The following is an 18,015-nucleotide window of genomic DNA, read 5'->3' on the forward strand; positions in this document are numbered from 1 at the left end:
GTGTGTGTGTTTGTGTATGTGTGTGTGTGTGTGTGTGTGTACGTGTGTGTGTGCGTGTGTGTGTGTTTGTGTACGTGTGTGTGTGTGTGTGTGTGTACGTGTGTGTGTGTACGTGTGTGTGTGTTTGTGTACGTGTGTGTGTGTTTGTGTACGTGTGTGTGTGTGTGTGTACGTGTGTGTGTGTGTACGTGTGTGTGTGTTTGTGTACGTGTGTGTGTGTGTGTGTGTGTACGTGTGTGTGTGTGTGTACGTGTGTGTGTGTGTACGTGTGTGTGTACGTGTGTGTGTGTGTACGTGTGTGTGTGTGTACGTGTGTGTGTGTTTGTGTACGTGTGTGTGTGTGTGTGTGTACGTGTGTGTGTGTGTACGTGTGTGTGTGTTTGTGTACGTGTGTGTGTGTGTGTGTGTACGTGTGTGTGTGTGTGTACGTGTGTGTGTGTGTGTGTACGTGTGTGTGTGTGTGTGTGTACGTGTGTGTGTGTACCTGGGGGACGGCTCTGGTCCCCAGCTGTGAGGTGACGCACAAAGAGCAGCGTCTTCTGTCACGTCGTAATGCGAGTGTCTTCTCTTTGTAGTCCTGATGGAGAACGGGAGGAGACACGTCAGACACGTCTCCATCGGCATCCTGGGAGCAGCGGCCATCTTCTTCCTCTATCTCAACTGGGACTGGACCTCGGTGAGCAGGACTTCTTCGGCACCGTGGTCCGATCCTGGACCGTATCACGTGGCCTATCCCCGGAACTACAAATACATCATGGACGACACGCCCACCTGCAGAACCAAGACTCCCTTCCTGGTCCTGATGGTTCACGTTGCCACCGGCGACGTGGCAGCTCGGGACGCCATCAGGAAGACGTGGGGAAGCGAGAAGCTGGTCCTGGGGCGGCCGGTGGAGACGCTCTTCGTCCTGGGGCTGCCCGGGGGGGCGGAGGCCGAGCGGCAGCAGGAGGAGCTCCGACGGGAGAACCTGCGGCACCGGGACCTGGTCCAGAGCGACTTCCGGGACAGCTACCGCAACCTGACCATCAAGACCATGATGATGCTGGAGTGGCTGGCGGCGCACTGCGGCCAGGCGTCCTACGCCATGAAGATCGACTCCGACGTGCTGCTGCGGGTCCACAACGTGGTGCGGCTGCTGCTGGACCCCGGCACGGCCAAACGGGACTACCTGACGGGTCTGGTGTGGTGGCACAGCCCGGTGCTGAGGAACCCGTTCAACAAGTTCTACATGCCGAGGGACGTGGTGGCCGAGCCGGAGTACCCGCCCTACCCTCTGGGCATGGCCTACCTCATGTCCCTGGACCTGCCGGCCAAGATCCTGGCCGTCTCTCCTGCGGTGAAGCCCATCTTCATCGAGGACGCGTACCTGGGCTTCTGCCTGCGGCGCCTGGGCATCGCGCCCACCGACCCCCCCGAGGCGACCATGTTCATCGTGGACCCCGAGCATCCTCTGAGCGGCTGCAGCCTCTCTAGAGTGATCGCCGTGACAACGACGAGCATCCCACAGATGACGAGGTACTGGCAGAGCGGCCGGCAGCCGGGCGCCCGATGCTGAGGGGACAACACTGAGCCTGCTGCTGGGGCCATGAGGCCTTCTTGGTCACACTCTACATGCTTTTAGTTTGTCTTTTCCACAATACACAAACTACCACAAGACAACAAGGCACATCAAAGCAAAGTACATGTGTTTTATTGTTGGGCGTTTCTGACTTACTCATCAGAAGAGAGCAGTAGAGGGTGACCGATAGATTCATCTCATATATATTACTATACTGCTGCTACTACTACTATACTACTACTACTACTACTATACTACTACTATACTACTACTACTACTACTACTACTACTGCTATACTACTACTACTATACTACTACTACTACTATACTACTACTATACTACTACTACTATACTACTACTATACTACTACTACTACTACTATACTACTACTATACTACTACTATACTACTACTACTATACTACTACTATACTACTACTATACTACTGCTACTACTACTATACTACTACTATACTACTACTATACTACTACTACTATACTACTACTACTATACTACTACTACTACTACTACTACTACTGCTATACTACTACTACTATACTACTACTATACTACTACTACTATACTACTACTACTATACTACTACTACTACTACTACTACTACTGCTATACTACTACTATACTACTACTACACTACTACTATACTACTGCTACTACTACTATACTACTACTATACTACTACTACACTACTACTATACTACTACTACTACTACTATACTACTACTATACTACTACTACACTACTACTATACTACTGCTACTACTACTATACTACTACTATACTACTACTATACTACTACTACTATACTACTACTACTATACTACTACTACTACTATACTACTACTACTACTACTACTACTACTGCTATACTACTACTACTATACTACTACTATACTACTACTACTACTGCTACTACTACTATACTACTACTATACTACTACTACTATACTACTACTATACTACTACTACTACTACTGCTATACTACTACTATTATACTACTACTACTACTACTACTACTACTACTACTACTATACTACTACTACTATACTACTACTACTACTACTACTATACTACTACTATACTACTACTACTACTACTACTACTACTACTACTACTATACTACTACTATACTACTACTACTACTACTACTACTACTACTATACTACTACTATACTGCTACTACTACTACTACTATACTACTACTACTACTATACTACTACTACTACTGCTACTACTACTATACTACTACTATACTACTACTACTATACTACTACTATACTACTACTACTACTACTACTACTGCTATACTACTACTACTATACTACTACTACTACTACTACTACTACTATACTACTACTACTACTACTGCTACTACTACTATACTACTACTATACTACTACTACTATACTACTACTACTACTACTACTACTACTGCTATACTACTACTGCTATACTACTGCTATACTACTACTACTATACTACTACTACTATACTACTACTATACTACTACTACTACTGCTACTACTACTATACTACTACTATACTACTACTACTATACTACTACTACTATACTACTACTATACTACTACTACTACTACTACTACTATACTACTACTACTACTGCTACTACTACTATACTACTACTATACTACTACTACTATACTACTACTACTACTACTACTACTGCTATACTACTACTACTATACTACTACTACTACTACTACTATACTACTACACTACTACTATACTACTACTACTACTACTGCTACTACTACTATACTACTACTATACTACTACTACTATACTACTACTATACTACTACTGCTACTACTACTACTATACTACTACTACTATACTACTACTATACTACTACTACTACTACTACTACTACTGCTACTATACTACTACTACTATACTACTACTACTACTACTACTACTACTGCTACTATACTACTACTACTATACTACTACTATACTACTACTACTATACTACTACTATACTACTACTACTACTACTACTGCTACTATACTACTACTACTATACTACTACTACTACTACTACTACTACTACTACTGCTACTATACTACTACTACTACTACTACTACTACTACTACTACTGCTACTACTACTACTGAGGAAGTTGTCCATGTCCGTCGATGGTGAAACACTTAGTTATGTTTAATAAAAGATTTTTTCAAGTAACAAGTTAAAAATGTTCTTCATCATTTATTTACAATTTTTTATATTTTAATTTTGTTCATTTAACGTATCAAAAAAATAACTCATTAAGATCAAATTCACACACATTCAACAGTATCTGTTGAGTAATAATATATATTAACAATAATATATATATTATATGTATCATAATTTATAAATATACATTTAAAGTGAATTCTCTGCTCATGCAGTTGTTGTTTTGTCCACTTGGTGTCGCTGTTGTCCTCTGAATATTAATATTCATGCTTTTGAAAATAATTGTTGTTGTAGGTTTGTTTTCCTGCTGAGAATAATGTTGTAAACATCACATGTTGTAGGGAATGGGGAAGTCTGCTTCTACTCCTCTTCTTCTTCACCTCCTTCTTCTCTTCTTCTCTTCTTCTCCTTCTTCACCTCCTTCTTCTCTTCTTCTCTTCTTCTCCTTCTTCACCTCCTTCTTCTCTTCTTCTCTTCTCTTCTTCTTCTCCTTCTTCACCTCCTTCTCTTCTTCTTCACCTCCTTCTTCTCTTCTTCTTCTCCTTCTTCTTCTTCTCCTTCTTCTTCTCCTTCTTCACCTCCTTCTCTTCTTCTTCACCTCCTTCTTCTCTTCTTCTCCTCCTTCTTCTCCTCCTCTTCCTTCTTCTTCTCTTCTTCTTCCACGATGCAGCAGATATTTAATAATTCTCCAACGTTTCCACTATATTTATAATATTTAGTCTCATTCTGTTGATGATGATGATGATGATGATGATGAGGTGTACCTAATAAACTGGCTGATGAGTGTTTTAATCCTATTTTATGTTTTTATGATTTTGAGAACATTTAAAACTCATTGGTTGCTTTTGTTCCACAAGCAATTATAAATATTCTGTAATAAAGTAAATATTCTGTAATAAAGTAAATATTCTGTAATAGACTAAAATAAAGTAAATATTCTGTAATAAAGTAAATATTCTGTAATAGACTAAAATAAAGTAAATATTCTGTAATAAAGTAAATATTCTGTAATAGACTAAAATAAAATAAATATTCTGTAATAGACTAAAATAAAATAAATATTCTGTAATAAAATAAAATAAATATTCTGTAATAAAGTAAATATTCTGTAATAAACTAAATATTCTCTAATAAACTAAAATAAACTACATATTCTGTAATAAACTAAAATAAACTACATATTCTGTAATAAACAAAATATTCTGTAATAAAATAAAATAAACAAAATATTCTGTAATAAAATAAAATTAAAATAAATATTCTGTAATAAAATAAATTTAAATAAATATTCTGTAATAAAATAAAATAAAATAAATATTCTGTAATAAACTAAAATAAACTAAATATTCTGTAATAAACTAACTATTAGTAATAAGTAATAAAGTAATTAGTAATAAATATTCAGACTCAGTCCTGGTAGAAAAATCCTGAAATACAACTTCAGCCAAAATAAATCCTTTCACTAAAGAGGTTTACATCCCATAATAAGCAGTTAACTCCCGGTCAAAGTGCCCCACTCCTGCGGTGTCCCTGAACGCACCACCGCGTTAATAACCCGTAACATGACCTACAGATTCTGAACCCTTTCACAATAAAAGCCTCCCTCCTGCTCAAGATGCGGCTTGCAGGTGCAGCCCGCCTCGGGGACGCGCTCGGCGGCGCGCCCCCGGCTCTCGCACGGCCCCGCCCACTTCCCTCAGCCCGTTTAAAGCGCGCGCCTCCTCGTGTCGGTGAGCCTGCGGTCGGACGCACGCGGACCGGTCTATCTGAGCCTGGAGGACACTACGGACACGTCTGTGGACCGGGACCGGCCGTGCACGCGCACAGAGCGGACACAAAGCAGGAGCTGCTGGAGCGCATGCCCGCGGACTTTGGATAACTTTTACTAAGGTGAGCTCCGCTCGCGCGCCTTAAACCGAGGACGTGCGCGTGTGTTTGAATGCGTGCGCGTGGTGTTCCTCGGGGTGGGGAGACCCCGTAGAGGCGGGTATCGATCAGAGTCGGTGGGTTGATCCCGGACCGGATCGATCCACACGCCGATGCTCCGAGGCGCGTCCTCGCGTCCCTCGGGTCAGGACCGGTCGCGCTCCCGATGCGCGGCCATGTGGAGCTCTGTCTGTCTGTCTGTGGTTCTGTCTGTGGTTCTGTCTGTCTGTGGTTCTGTCTGTGGTTCTGTCTGTCTGTGGTTCTGTCTGTGGTTCTGTCTGTCTGTGGTTCTGTCTGTCTGTGGTTCTGTCTGTCTGTGGTTCTGTCTGTGGTTCTGTCTGTCTGTGGTTCTGTCTGTGGTTCTGTCTGTCTGTGGTTCTGTCTGTCTGTGGTTCTGTCTGTGGTTCTGTCTGTCTGTGGTTCTGTCTGTCTGTGGTTCTGTCTGTGGTTCTGTCTGTGGTTCTGTCTGTGGTTCTGTCTGTCCACATCTGCAGACAGATGTTCTTTATTATATTATTATTATTCTTTATGTCCTCATTTGATCTATTGTGTGTGTGTGTGTGTGTGTGTGTGTGTGTGTGTGTGTGTGTGTGTGTGTGTGTGTGTGTGTGTGTGTGTGTGGACAGGTTGTGAGAGGCAGAGCAAACATTCCTGACTCGCTGTCTCAGCGATTTAATTAAAGTTTCTGTGAGAAGCTTCAGGGAGAGCTGAGGGGAGATCTTCATCATCTTCATCATCATCATCTTCATCATCACTCGTTTCCAGCTTGGACTAATCCCAAAGGTCAGCTCATGAGTGTCAGGGTCATACCACCATGACAACGGGACAATAGGTGAAGAGGACACACACACACACACACACACACACACACACGTTAGTGAGCGACACACACACACGTTAGTGAGCGACACACACACACACACACGTTAGTGAGCGACACACACACACACACGTTAGTGAGCGACACACACACACACGTTAGTGAGCGACACACACACACACACACGTTAGTGAGCGACACACACACGTTAGTGAGCGACACACACACACACACACACGTTAGTGAGCGACACACACACACACACACGTTAGTGAGCGACACACACACACACACACACACGTTAGTGAGCGACACACACACACACACACGTTAGTGAGCGACACACACACGTTAGTGAGCGACACACACACACACACACGTTAGTGAGCGACACACACACACACACACGTTAGTGAGCGACACACACACACACACACGTTAGTGAGCGACACACACACACACACACGTTAGTGAGCGACACACACACACACACACGTTAGTGAGCGACACACACACGTTAGTGAGCGACACACACACACACACACACGTTAGTGAGCGACACACACACACACGTTAGTGAGCGACACACACACACACGTTAGTGAGCGACACACACACACACGTTAGTGAGCGACACACACGTTAGTGAGCGACACACACACACACACACGTTAGTGAGCGACACACGTTAGTGAGCGACACACACACACACACACACACGTTAGTGAGCGACACACACACACGCTAGTGAGCGACACACACACACGTTAGTGAGCGACACACACACACACGTTAGTGAGCGACACACACACACACACACGTTAGTGAGCGACACACACACACACACACACACGTTAGTGAGCGACACACACACACGTTAGTGAGCGACACACACACACACACACGTTAGTGAGCGACACACACACACACACGTTAGTGAGCGACACACACACACACGTTAGTGAGCGACACACACACACACACGTTAGTGAGCGACACACACACACACACGTTAGTGAGCGACACACACACACGTTAGTGAGCGACACACACACACACACACACGTTAGTGAGCGACACACACACACACACACACACACGTTAGTGAGCGACACACACACACACGTTAGTGAGCGACACACACACACGTTAGTGAGCGACACACACACACACACACACGTTAGTGAGCGACACACACACACACGTTAGTGAGCGACACACACACACACACGTTAGTGAGCGACACACACACACACACACGTTAGTGAGCGACACACACACACACACGTTAGTGAGCGACACACACACACGTTAGTGAGCGACACACACACACGTTAGTGAGCGACACACACACACACGTTAGTGAGCGACACACACACACACGTTAGTGAGCGACACACACACACACGTTAGTGAGCGACACACACACACACGTTAGTGAGCGACACACACACACGTTAGTGAGCGACACACACACACACACACGTTAGTGAGCGACACACACACACACACGTTAGTGAGCGACACACACACACGTTAGTGAGCGACACACACACACACACGTTAGTGAGCGACACACACACATTAGTGAGCGACACACACACACACACATGTTAGTGAGCGACACACACACACACACACATTAGTGAGCGACACACACACATTAGTGAGCGACACACACACACACACACGTTAGTGAGCGACACACACACACGTTAGTGAGCGACACACACACACACACACGTTAGTGAGCGACACACACACACACACGTTAGTGAGCGACACACACACGTTAGTGTGCGACACACACACACACACGTTAGTGAGCGACACACACACCTGTTAGTGAGCGACACACACACACAAGCTGAAGGACACATGAGGACATGTCTAGAGGACGATGCTAGAAGCTGAAGGACACATGAGGACACATGAGGACACATGAGGACATGTCTAGAGGACGATGCTAGGAGCTGAAGGACACATGAGGACATGTCTAGAGGACGATGCTAGAAGCTGAAGGACACATGAGGACATGTCTAGAGGACGATGCTAGGAGCTGAAGGACACATGAGGACATGTCTAGAGGACGATGCTAGGAGCTGAAGGACAAATGAGGACATGTCTAGAGGACGATGCTAGGAGCTAAAGGACACATGAGGACAAATGAGGACATGTCTAGAGGACGATGCTAGGAGCTGAAGGACACATGAGGACATGTCTAGAGAACGATGCTAGGAGCTGAAGGACACATGAGGACATGTCTAGAGGACGATGCTAGGAGCTGAAGGACACATGAGGACATGTCTAGAGGACGATGCTAGGAGCTGAAGGACACATGAGGACATGTCTAGAGGACGATGCTAGGAGCTGAAGGACACATGAGGACATGTCTAGAGGACGATGCTAGGAGCTGAAGGACAAATGAGGACATGTCTAGAGGACGATGCTAGGAGCTGAAGGACACATGAGGACATGTCTAGAGGATGATGCTAGAAGCTGAAGGACACATGAGGACACATGAGGACATGTCTAGAGGACGATGCTAGAAGCTGAAGGACACATGAGGACACATGAGGACATGTCTAGAGGATGATGCTAGAAGCTGAAGGACACATGAGGACATGTCTAGAGGACGATGCTAGGAGCTGAAGGACAAATGAGGACATGTCTAGAGGACGATGCTAGGAGCTGAAGGACAAATGAGGACATGTCTAGAGGACGATGCTAGGAGCTGAAGGACAAATGAGGACATGTCTAGAGGACGATGCTAGGAGCTGAAGGACAAATAAGGACATGTCTAGAGGACGATGCTAGAAGCTGAAGGACACATGAGGACACATGAGGACATGTCTAGAGGACGATGCTAGAAGCTGAAGGACACATGAGGACACATGAGGACATGTCTAGAGGATGATGCTAGAAGCTGAAGGACACATGAGGACATGTCTAGAGGATGATGCTAGAAGCTGAAGGACATGTCTAGAGGACGATGCTAGAAGCTGAAGGACACATGAGGACATGTCTAGAGGACGATGCTAGGAGCTGAAGGACACATGAGGACATGTCTAGAGGACGATGCTAGGAGCTGAAGGACACATGAGGACATGTCTAGAGGACGATGCTAGGAGCTGAAGGACACATGAGGACACATGAGGACATGTCTAGAGGACGATGCTAGAAGCTGAAGGACACATGAGGACATGTCTAGAGGACGATGCTAGGAGCTGAAGGACACATGAGGACATGTCTAGAGGACGATGCTAGGAGCTGAAGGACACATGAGGACACATGAGGACATGTCTAGAGGACGATGCTAGGAGCTGAAGGACACATGAGGACATGTCTAGAGGACGATGCTAGGAGCTGAAGGACAAATGAGGACACATGAGGACATGTCTAGAGGACGATGCTAGGAGCTGAAGGACACATGAGGACATGTCTAGAGGACGATGCTAGGAGCTGAAGGACAAATGAGGACATGTCTAGAGGACGATGCTAGGAGCTGAAGGACAAATGAGGACATGTCTAGAGGACGATGCTAGGAGCTGAAGGACAAATGAGGACATGTCTAGAGGACGATGCTAGGAGCTGAAGGACAAATAAGGACATGTCTAGAGGACGATGCTAGAAGCTGAAGGACACATGAGGACACATGAGGACATGTCTAGAGGACGATGCTAGAAGCTGAAGGACACATGAGGACACATGAGGACATGTCTAGAGGATGATGCTAGAAGCTGAAGGACACATGAGGACATGTCTAGAGGATGATGCTAGAAGCTGAAGGACATGTCTAGAGGACGATGCTAGAAGCTGAAGGACACATGAGGACATGTCTAGAGGACGATGCTAGGAGCTGAAGGACACATGAGGACATGTCTAGAGGACGATGCTAGGAGCTGAAGGACACATGAGGACATGTCTAGAGGACGATGCTAGGAGCTGAAGGACACATGAGGACACATGAGGACATGTCTAGAGGACGATGCTAGAAGCTGAAGGACACATGAGGACATGTCTAGAGGACGATGCTAGGAGCTGAAGGACACATGAGGACATGTCTAGAGGACGATGCTAGGAGCTGAAGGACACATGAGGACATGTCTAGAGGACGATGCTAGGAGCTGAAGGACACATGAGGACACATGAGGACATGTCTAGAGGACGATGCTAGGAGCTGAAGGACACATGAGGACGATGCTAGAAGCTGAAGGACACATGAGGACATGTCTAGAGGACGATGCTAGGAGCTGAAGGACACATGAGGACACATGAGGACATGTCTAGAGGACGATGCTAGGAGCTGAAGGACACATGAGGACATGTCTAGAGGACGATGCTAGGAGCTGAAGGACACATGAGGACATGTCTAGAGGACGATGCTAGGAGCTGAAGGACACATGAGGACATGTCTAGAGGACGGTGCATGAAGACATGTTGTTACAGCTGATGTGAGGAAATCTGATTTCCAGCTCTGATTCGGTTGAAACTCGACTCCTGTGGCGTCTCATGGAAAGCAGAAGATAAGATCTCAGATCTCAGATCTCAGATCTTCAGAGGAATGCGAGAAGCTTGACGTCTCCGTCAGTTCTGCTGCTAAAGTTAGAAACACCTCAAACATGCAGATAATCTGTGACCACGAGGTCTAGACTTCTGTTGCTTCAGCATCTTCAGGCGCGTACAGATACTAGTACTACTGTTGTAGAGGTGTAGTGTTGTGTAGTATTGTAGTTGTGTAGTGGTCCTACAGCGCGCCTGACATCAGCTGTCCTCTCTGTTGTGTAGTTGTGTAGTTCACAGAGCTGTCCTCTCTGTTGTGTAGTTGTGTAGTTCACAGAGCTGTCCTCTCCGTTGTGTAGTTGTGTAGTTCAGAGCTGTCCTCTCCGTTGTGTAGTTCACAGAGCTGTCCTCTCTGTTGTGTAGTTGTGTAGTTCACAGAGCTGTCCTCTCTGTTGTGTAGTCGTGTAGTTCACAGAGCTGTCCTCTCTGTTGTGTAGTTCACAGAGCTGTCCTCTCTGTTGTGTAGTTGTGTAGTCGTGTAGTTTACAGAGCTGTCCTCTCTGTTGTGTAGTTGTGTAGTCGTGTAGTTCACAGAGCTGTCCTCTCTGTTGTGTAGTTGTGTAGTCGTGTAGTTCACAGAGCTGTCCTCTCTGTTGTGTAGTTCACAGAGCTGTCCTCTCTGTTGTGTAGTTGTGTAGTCGTGTAGTTCACAGAGCTGTCCTCTCTGTTGTGTAGTCGTGTAGTTCACAGAGCTGTCCTCTCTGTTGTGTAGTCGTGTAGTCGTGTAGTTCACAGAGCTGTCCTCTCTTGAACACCAGACGGTTCAGACTGGTTTCTTTGTTTCTGGGTGAAAAACAGCCGACTTCAACTCAAACAAACAGTCGAGCTCTGATTGATTCTCCGTCCAGCAGAGTTTACTCTCAAGGGTCGGCCAGAAGTTTAAGTACATAGAGACGTGACAAAGTCAACACACACACACACACACACACACACTCACACACACTCTCTCTAACAGTACTATCACTGAGCAGAGCCTGAACGCATCATGATGTAACTGCAGTGAACCTCCGCTGGTTCTCCGTTAGCGATGCTGCTAACGTTACTAGCTCTCCTCTTGTTGGTTCTCCATTAGCGGTGCTGCTAACGTTACTAGCTCTCCTCCTATTGGTTCTCCGTTAGCGGTGCTGCTAACATTACTAGCTCTCCTCCTGTTGGTTCTCCGTTAGCGGTGCTGCTAACGTTACTAGCTCTCCTCCTGTTGGTTCTCCGTTAGCGGTGCTGCAAACGTTGCATGTATGCATACATACAGAGGAGGACGACCATGAGGAGGACGATGCGTGTGTACACACAACATGTTTAGTTGTAAAGCCTGAAGCCGTTGGACTGATTCCAGGCGGTAACAGCACGCTCCTCTTGAGGAATGTTTCTCTCACTGACTCTCGTCCTCCATGAAAAAGAAGTAATCTCCCCGAAGACCAGGTTTCTGCCACGGCTATGATCCTGTTCTCCTTCTTTGTACCGTCACTCTGGACCTCTTCCTCCATGTTGAGGAGGAGGAGGAAGAGGAGGGCGGCTGTGTTACGTTTCAAACTTTATTTCAACAGTTTTGTTGCCGAAACTAACCACTTGTTTCACAACTTAAATCATGTCCTTGTGTGTCTGAGAGCATCATCAGAGGCCGATATGGATGTGAAACGTACATCTGGTTCAGAAACGTTGACGTTCAATGTGTGCTGTGGGTCGCAGAAAAGTACGATGACAAATTTATTGTGTGATCTTGTTTTTTAACTTTTTTCGCACACACACTAACCCCCAATTTCCTGTGTGTGTGTGTGGGGAAGCTAAGGGTTGTTGGGTAAAGTGTGCTTGTATTCATTGTATTGTACTAAACTGCTTGTCTGTGTGTTTGAAGGTGATTGTATGGACGCATGTGTGGAAGGGATAAAGACAAAATCCTCTGGCATTTATTATGAGCAAATAGAATTAAGGGTTTAGGAATTAGATTCACAGAAGACTTTCTGCATAACTTTAATTTCTTTCTCAGGAACAACACTGTTTCTGAGACTATTCACAGCCTATTTTCTGTCTGGATATGTTTCTTATTGTAAAGCCTCTTTAACCGTGACCTGCCTATTAAGTGAATGGTGCTTAACGGCAGCCTCTTTCTGTGTCTTTCAGAGACTTCGGCCCGACACCATGCTGCCTTACTTCCTGCTCCTCCTCCTCCTCTCGCCTGGTCGGGCGTTATCCTCTGACTGCCCGGTCGACTGTTCCTGCCAGGACCAGGACTCCATATTCTGCATCCATCGTCGCTCCAGCATTGTTCCCCGCGTGCCCACCACCACCCAAAATCTTTACATCTTCCAGAACGGCATCGACACTTTGACCCAAGAGGACTTCAAAGGCCTGGGGGAGTTGGAGCTGCTCGACCTGAGCCAGAATGAGCTGGCGGAGATTCCAGATGGTGTGTTTGAGATGCTGTCAAAGCTGAAGAACTTAGACCTGTCCTCGAACCACATTGCCCACATTTCCAAAGACAGTTTTTCTGGGTTGGTCCAGCTGGAGAGGCTGTACCTCCACGCCAACCGCATTCAGAGCATCCATTCGGAAGCGTTTGAAGGTTTAGAGATGCTACTGGAACTTAAGCTCCAAGGAAACCAGCTCAGTTCTCTGCCATCTCTTCATTTCCAGAAACTTCTGCTTCTAGACCTCAGCTACAACAACATCCCAACCCTGGGGGCCTCAGACCTTCAGACCCCCCACCTGGAGGCCTTAAAGGTGGCCTCGCTGGGGCTTACTGCTTTGGATGAGGGTCTCGTCGCTTCTCTGGGGAACCTCCATGAGCTTGACATCTCCACAAACCAGTTAACTGAGGTGCCCCCGGCCCTGAAGCAGGACTCCCTCAAGGGGCTGATCAAGCTCAGCCTGGCTACCAACCCATTGGGCGAGCTCAGGGTGGAGGACTTCCAGAAACTGAGTGGGCTTCAAGAACTGGATCTCAGTGGACTTAATCTCCAGGGATTTTCCCAGAGTTTCTTCCAGACCTTCCCAAGGTTGATGCACCTGACTGCAGCTGAGAACCCATTTAACTGTTTGTGTCCATTAGCTTGGTTCCCCGTTTGGCTAAAGGATAAGGATGTGAATCTGGGGAGGCCTGAGGAAACCAGATGTCACTTCCCTTTAGTTAATGCTGGGAAGATGCTTTCAGCGCTGGAGCACAAAGATTTTGGGTGTCCACCTACCACGACAGTGCTGATAGGCTCCCCCATTGGAAGTACTCCGGTTCCCCAGATGCCCACCACATCTCCAGATACCTTCCATACCAACGCCATTCCTCCTCCTCCTCCTCTACCCAGCGAGGCAGCCGTCTCCTCAAAGACAGACGGCGCTCCTTCACCAGAACCTCCAGTCTCCCCGAGCTCCACCAGCGGGGAGCACATCTGCCCACCAAACATCTGCCTCAATGGGGGCACTTGTCATTTTGATCCATTGGGTCAACTCGGCTGTCTGTGTCCGTTGGGAACCTCTGGCCTCTACTGTGAAAACGTGGATGAGGTTCCTGAGACGCCGAAACCTTCAGCGACAGAGGTTTCGCTAGTTGCCCCTGTGATGCCGGCGGAGCTGGACGCCATCAGCTCACAGCAGGTCACCTCCACGTCCATCCTTCTTGACCTGCACCGTTTCATCGAGACACGGCCACACATCCGTGGCATCCGGTTGACCTACCGTAACCTCTCAGGGCCTGACCGCCGCCCCATTATCCTGAGTGTACCGGCGTCCTACCCGGAGTACACTTTGCGTGGGTTGAGACCCAACTGTACCTACTCGGTGTGTGCCAGTCCTCTGGGTGAAAGAGCCAACTCAAGGTCCAACAGCTCCGTAGAAACAGGGTCCTGTACGGAGGCTCGCACTGAAGGGCTTCCTCTGTCATCCTCGGAGCCCCGGGTGGAGACACAGAGCCCGCTGACGTACACGCTCATCCCCGCCGTGGCCGCTCTGGCACTGGTGCTGGGGTTGGCCGCGGTGGCTGGGGCAATCATCTGTGTCCGAAAGAGGAGGCAGTCCAAGGCGGGACTGCAGCTGGAGCTGGGCCCGGCAGATCCCATGGAGCTGGGGGGGATAAAGACCTGCCTGGACAATGGGGGAAATGGTACACTACCCCACAAACTGCCTGAGATTGACCGCTGTCACACTCTTCAGCCGCCTCCATCTTTGCAACCAAATGGGGGTTTGGACTATGAGTTACCCTTGATGCAAGGACACGGCCCATCAAATAACAATGTAGCATCCTTAAAGCCATCTTATTTCTAAGATGCAATAAACTGTAAGCATTTGTAAAGACATTGGAGGCAGTGGGCCCCATCAGGACCTATGAAATCCTGCTACGGTGATTGAAATTCAAATTTTCATTCCAATATCAGATATCCACAATTTAAAAAAAGTGGCACTTTCTATACTTTTGTTGAAAATGACACTACAGACTGGATCGTCTATTTTAGAGACACTAAACGATGAATTTAAGATTACAGCATATGGGAAATGTGCTGAACCATCAGGATGGTTTGATGCCATCTAGCAGAGTCTGATGGTGGTGAAACCCAAACTAAGTGCAATCGACTAGAAGGGTCTTAGTAGCAAGTAAATAGAAGTGCCTTTTTGCCTCGACTCATCGGTAACCAGTGGCTCTTTCTTTTTGTATCTGTGTTTATATAAAAGAAATTAGTGAATACATTGTAATCCTGTTGCTGGATTTGGGAGGTACCGTCTGGAGAAAAGGGCCCCATCAGCGTTTGGGCTACCGAACTGGAGGAAGTGGTTTAAATGAAAACAGTGATGCAGATGTGGGACGACCACACGATTCAGTATTAAAAATGGGTTCTCGACCCAACTCCTCCGGCTCTGTGGGGATTACGAGAACTTGCACTGAAAATAACTAGTTATGTGTTATCCTTTCCAGTGTCCCAAAGACTGATGAGGGCCACATGAAGAAATGCAATAGCTCTGCAAATAGGTTGATGACAGTAAAGCGGTCTGAAATCTTTATTTTTCTGTTGACATTATTTAATCTGAAACAAGTTTCTTTCCAGTTGGAATCTTCGGTGTCAACAGATCCCCCATTATTCTCTCCACACCCCGAAGCTTGTGGCCGTGGAGATGAATCTGCTGTGAAAGATAAACGGACTGAACGAACCTGATGCTTCTGTTCCGGGACCGGAAAGCTGTTTTGTGTAGCTTCTGTCATGATAATGTGTTTTTGTTGTTGTTGTTGATATCCATTCAGTATTTTTTTGTTGAACCAATATTCATTATTCTCTTAAGAGAAAAAGCCAGCTTGAGGCCTCGATCACAGAACCATTTTCCTTTTCCAAAAAGTTCAAATATCTTCAACTTGATCGACGCAGCCAATCAAATCAAAGCAAGAGGCGGGCTTTACTAGTTTCCCACCTACTTCCTGGTTTGATGCCGGTAGATGTGGTGGGATCGGACAAAAGGTTGATATTGTCAGTTTTTAATTACGACGAACTTAATAATTCAAGCTCGCCTCGTGATTCAAACACTAATCTCAGAACACGAGCGTGGATCGGCCTGGTGGATCGGCCTGGTGGATCGGCCTGGTGGATCGGCCTGGTGGTGCACGCACCCCCAATCCACCACGCTCCCCAGCTGTTTAGCCAGGAGGCGTTTTGGTCCTGTTGCGACGCGCCTTCAGTCAGCGTGGAGCTGGAGCTTCCCAGAGCTCCTTGCAGAGGAAACACAAGCTTACATTCTTGAGCTGGAACCAGTAACAATCAAAGAACTACTTAAAAAGATGAAACGAAGGCGCAGTCGTCTCTACGTCGTGCACAGAAGTGAATGTAGCTATCAAGTTGAGTTTGTTTTCGCCGCCAGAGCCACAGACGGCTCACTCACGGCCAAATATGTGTTCAAAGGCCCTTTTAAAAAATATGTTTTTGCCACAGAAGCCAGTCCTTAAAGCAGCACGCGCGCCGAGAAAAGAAAGCGAGTTCAAAGAGCTGGAGGGAGGTTTGCTGTGTTTGAGGCAGCAGCTTCTCTTGGTGCTGCCGGGCCGAGTGCTTCTGGTCTAGACAGCCGGGTGCTTCGGTCAACACGGATTATCGGCTTGTGCGTTCGGAGACTGTTTTGCTTGTTTGTTCTCTTTTTCTTTTCTTGTCTGGGGCCTGGGAACGTCCCTCGGGTCGAGTGTTTCCTAGCAGCATTCGTGTAAAACCTCACTGACGTCTCCTATGGATATGAGACGCTGATGTAGGGCCTTTAACAGGTAAAACTCATAACATAAACAATTTGTAACACTAATAATTGTACAATTATAAAATTACACCGCCAAACTGCATGCTGGGTAAAGCTCGCCCACTATCACAACAAGAAGAAACCTTTCCGGTCGGTCTCTTCCTATTTTTTTTCACCTACATTCCCCTGGGTCCTAAGTCCCTCCATGTTTATCTTCCTAACACTTTATGTACCAACGTACAAACAGCTGATCACCACTCAACAGCTGTTCAGTTGGCCGGTGGTCCTTTTCGGTGTCAATGAATTAATGCGTTTACTCCAAAAAAAATACCGTGATATACCGTGAAACAGACAGAATCTTACAAAATACCATGATATGAATGTTTGGCCACACCGCCCAGCCCTACACTGATGTGTAGTCCAAGAACACAAACGCCTACAAGTCCTCCCCGTCATCACGTCCAGGAACGCCTGGACGGCGTTCCATCCGTCGATCGGTTCAGGTGCAGAAGCAGTTCATGCACTTCTACTCTGTCCAGAATCAACTCGGCTTCCTTCGCTCTGTCAGTATTCCACTATAAACACAGACACTCGACGCTCCATCTATCAACTGGAAGGCAATGTTTGAAATATTTTCAAAATGTGTGAAAACCTTCCCTGATTATTGAGGGGAACCTTTCTGTGTTTTTTCTTATTTTTGTCGTGTTGTTTTGTGTTTGTTGTTTACGTCGGTTAACGTTTTG

General features: G+C 46.5%; 2 protein-coding genes across 2 annotated transcripts; both read left to right on the forward strand.

Annotated features, from left to right (window-relative positions):
- Positions 1-580: 580 nt before the first annotated feature.
- Positions 581-1,555, forward strand: LOC306738037 (beta-1,3-galactosyltransferase 5-like; the record flags this gene model as incomplete). Its single annotated transcript, XM_079219867.1, has 1 exon — positions 581-1,555. One exon carries the CDS (start codon positions 581-583, stop codon positions 1,553-1,555), a length of 975 nt encoding a protein of 324 aa, XP_079075993.1.
- Positions 1,556-13,219: 11,664 nt separating this feature from the next.
- Positions 13,220-15,923, forward strand: LOC306738416 (vasorin-like; the record flags this gene model as incomplete). The annotated part of the gene is made up of 1 exon (XM_079220265.1): positions 13,220-15,923. The coding sequence occupies one exon, from the start codon at positions 13,220-13,222 to the stop codon at positions 15,332-15,334; it is 2,115 nt and encodes a 704-aa protein (XP_079076391.1). The 3' UTR covers positions 15,335-15,923.
- Between the last annotated feature and the right edge of the window lie 2,092 nt (positions 15,924-18,015).

This window comes from Taurulus bubalis (assembly GCF_910589615.1).
Source record: "Taurulus bubalis genome assembly, chromosome: 6".
In the NCBI taxonomy this organism is placed as follows: domain Eukaryota; kingdom Metazoa; phylum Chordata; class Actinopteri; order Perciformes; family Cottidae; genus Taurulus; species Taurulus bubalis.